This window comes from Colobus angolensis, unplaced genomic scaffold (genome assembly GCF_000951035.1).
Source record: "Colobus angolensis palliatus isolate OR3802 unplaced genomic scaffold, Cang.pa_1.0 Scaffold77, whole genome shotgun sequence".
Lineage (NCBI taxonomy): Eukaryota > Metazoa > Chordata > Mammalia > Primates > Cercopithecidae > Colobus > Colobus angolensis.
The window spans coordinates 1,388,067-1,391,451 of NW_012121487.1; the positions used below are offsets into that span (position 1 = coordinate 1,388,067).

At 45.8% G+C, this 3,385-nt stretch overlaps 1 protein-coding gene across 1 annotated transcript in view; it reads right to left on the bottom strand.

Moving 5' to 3' along the window:
* The window catches only part of SHE (Src homology 2 domain containing E), a 23,998-nt gene that overhangs the window by 15,680 nt on the left and 4,933 nt on the right, over window positions 1-3,385 (bottom strand). Inside the window, exons 3-4 of the mRNA XM_011928496.1 lie at window positions 3,041-3,382; window positions 705-831 (exon numbers count right to left, since the gene is read on the bottom strand). Coding sequence (XP_011783886.1) covers window positions 705-831; window positions 3,041-3,382 — 469 coding nt within the window. The remainder of the gene's footprint in view (window positions 1-704; window positions 832-3,040; window positions 3,383-3,385) is intronic.

The following is a 3,385-nucleotide window of genomic DNA, read 5'->3' on the forward strand; positions in this document are numbered from 1 at the left end:
TTTTTTTTTTTTTTTTTTTTTTTTGCTTTGTCGCCCAGGCTGGAGTGCAGTGGCGCGATCTTGGCTTGTTGCGACCTCCTCAACCCTGGTTCAAGTGATTCTCGTGCCTCAGATCCTCAAATAGGTGGGATTACAGGTGCGCACCACCATGCCTGGCTAATTTTTGTATTTTTAGTAGAGATGGGGTTTCGCTATGTTGGCCAGGCTGGTCTCAAACTCCTGGCCTCATGTGATCTGCCCACCTCTCTCCCAAAGTGCGGGGATTACAGGCATGAGCTACTGTGCCTGGCCATGCTTGCATTTTTTAATAGATTAAACTCCCTTAAGTATGTATTAGGTCCTTGGTAAGATGTATGACTCCCATTATGAATGTTAAAGCTTCTGAAAGTGGCCCCAAAATGTATATAATCATGTTACCCTGAACATCACATTCTGAGCAGATCTGCATTCATAAATGTCATCTTGCACAGAACTAGAAAAACTTTAAAGACTCCTTTAAATTCTAAAACTGTGAAGGATACTAAATCATAAAGGAAGTTACCTAGTCTGACATTAGTTTGGGATCTAATTTCTGTTTCTTCAAGTCAGCAGGATCTGGTTAAACTGTTTTATCCCTCTTCCCCAACAAACACGGGTTGCTGTATTACAACACTCTCACTGAGTGTGAGATTTCAGTCCCTATTCTGCAGAGCCTGCTTACAAACCTGTTATCATTTGTTGTGCATCATATGGTTCCATGTAACCATCATTCTCTCCGACTCTCTCTGCATCCCTTTGACCCTTTGTGCGTTTGGCATCATAAGGGTCAGCATAGTCTTCTAAAATGATGACCTGTAAAAGAACAAGAGAGGACAGTTGCTAAGGGCCACCATAAACCAAAATGGCAATGGTATCAAAATGGCTACTGACATCTCCTGCATCTCCAAAGAGGTCAAAATCTCTACAACCAGTTCCAGGTAGCTTTTGCACTTGATTATGTGTCCCAGTTAGACAAACACCTGATTTTTTTGGTTGTATAGTTGATTTGCAACAATTCATCTAAACTCTTTCACTTATCCCCAAGGCTCTTTATACCTTCCTTTATTTCCCCAAGCATTAAACCTTTTCTGAGTTAGAGGGTGGCAGGGGTAGATGTGGGGAGTGAAGTGTACCTGTGGCTTTTCAGCAAAAAGGGTATGTGGCTTTACCATATACCCTATGAATTGAGTTTTTCAAACTTCAATCCGCTGAGCAGTACAGTCATAATGAGTCAGTCAGTCATCCACCAGCACTGGCTAGGCACTGTGAGGGAGTCAAAATAAACCTAAGGCATCCTTCCTGTCCTCAAGGAGTGGATTACAGCTCCAAAGAGACAGGCTTCATAAATGAGAAATAGGTCAGTACTAAACAGTATTGTAGGCGTTCTTCGTTCAACAATTCATAGGCAAATTGACTGTCACAGGCTACAGACCAGATAGGGTTTTGATCCCTATCTGGGATCCCCTATTTTGTGTCAGAAAGCATCTGTCTTCCCAAAAATAGAAGGTGCCTGAGGAGGTGATGGGTGACAACACCAGAGGTTAGGGGACCCTTCTCAGGGAGGAAGCTCCAGGCCTTGCTCCACAACCTCCGTTACATTCTCCAAAGAGTTTAGAAATAACACTGGAGTTGGTGAGAATTCAGATACATGAGGAGAGGCGAAGAGGAGGAAACAGCCTGGAAATAGTCTCAGAAACCTCAGACATCCAGAAGTGACAACCATAAAAATAACCAGACAACCACTGCAAGGGACTGTGACTGCGACTGCCATTCACTTAACAAACATTTATCTTGACTACCCACCATGTGTACTGCAGTTGCAAGATACAGTGAGGAACCTAAGATGATGAACCTCAGCCCTTGGCTTCAAGGTGATTGTGATCTAGTCACACAGTCGGGTGGACCACTGAATAACGTATGAGCTGGGTCCCTGTCCATCTTTACACAGCTCTCCACTCAGTGCCTGGCTCAGGGTGGGCATGCTGTATTTACAGCATGAAAAAAATGAATGGAGGAATGAATAGAAGTGCTCAATGCAGACATACATAGCATGTACTATGGGCTCTTGACTTCATCCAGGGAGGTAGCAGGTTTGAAGTCGGGGCAAGAGAATATTAAAACTCCCATGTTAGGAAATGATCGCCTGGACCGGAGTCTGAAATCTCGGTTTGAGCTCTTTTCTCTCCCCGTTTCACATCAGAGAGAAGATAAAAACAACCAAATCAGACCAACTCAACTCAGCAAGAATGGATGGAGTCCCTTCCTATGTTCACACTCCTTTTCTTAACTTTTCCACACTGGACAGTACCCAGAAAACCTCCAGTGTGTCGGTCGCAGGACACAGCCTCTCTTCTCATCTGTAATCTCCTTGAGAGCATTTTCTTGTCATATTCTGTATTCCCCACAGCCCCTGATGCCCTGTGCCCCTTTTCTCATACGGTTGCTGCACAACAAATACCCATGGAATGAATGAAAGGGCAGCAGTCTTGGAGACTTGCTGAAGCTCCGAGGAACCCTTTAATCGGTGGAACTGCAGAAAATGATGGAACTTCCAAATCAGTGGGGAAGGCGGCTGGTCAACCCATTTCCTGAAGCTTTGAAATGCATACTTACATAGTTGAGAGGTTACCATTCCTTATGTTCAAGAAGCATAGAAGTCATACACAAGTCTAGCTTTGCAATTCCCCTGAATATCAAAATTAAAATAAACTACATCTATAAAGGTGTCAAAAGTAACCAAACAGGAATATCTCATTCAATGACTCTTCTAAACTGTTAACAAAATTCAATGGCCAGTACATTTCTGCAAGGCTCCCCACCTCTGGAATAAGAATTTTTCAAGAATTAAAAAACAGTCTAAGAATTGTAAATGGTCGTTTAGGAGTTCCCGAATTGTGGAGGGAGAAAGGACCTTAGGAAACCTATCCTCACCGCCTCTTAGGTCTAAAGAAGCCTAGGGCTTAGCAGGTGCCCGCGGCTCCCCTTCAACTGAGAGGTGGTCCAAGGGAGGCTATATTCTTACCGTGTCTTGCTGCTTAATAATCTTGCCCTTGTCCAGCTCAGGCCCCAGGGAGGAAGGGGAAGAGGACGCGGAGGAAGAGGAGCTGGAGCTGGAGCTACTGCTACTGGGGTAGTTGCTCTTCCCGTTCTTCTCCTGAGTGTCCACTTTGATGAGCCTGTTGATGTAGGTGCTGCAGCCGGAGCTCTTGGTCGCACCCCGGTGGGGCTCCTCCTCTGTGGCCCGGGAGTTTTTGCGGCCCTTGCCCGCGGCGGCCTGAATCAGACCCTGCAGGCTGTCGCGGGACAGCCGGCTGTCCTTGGGGCCCATGCCGGCCCTGCCGCTCCCCAGCTCGGCCGCCGAGTTCTT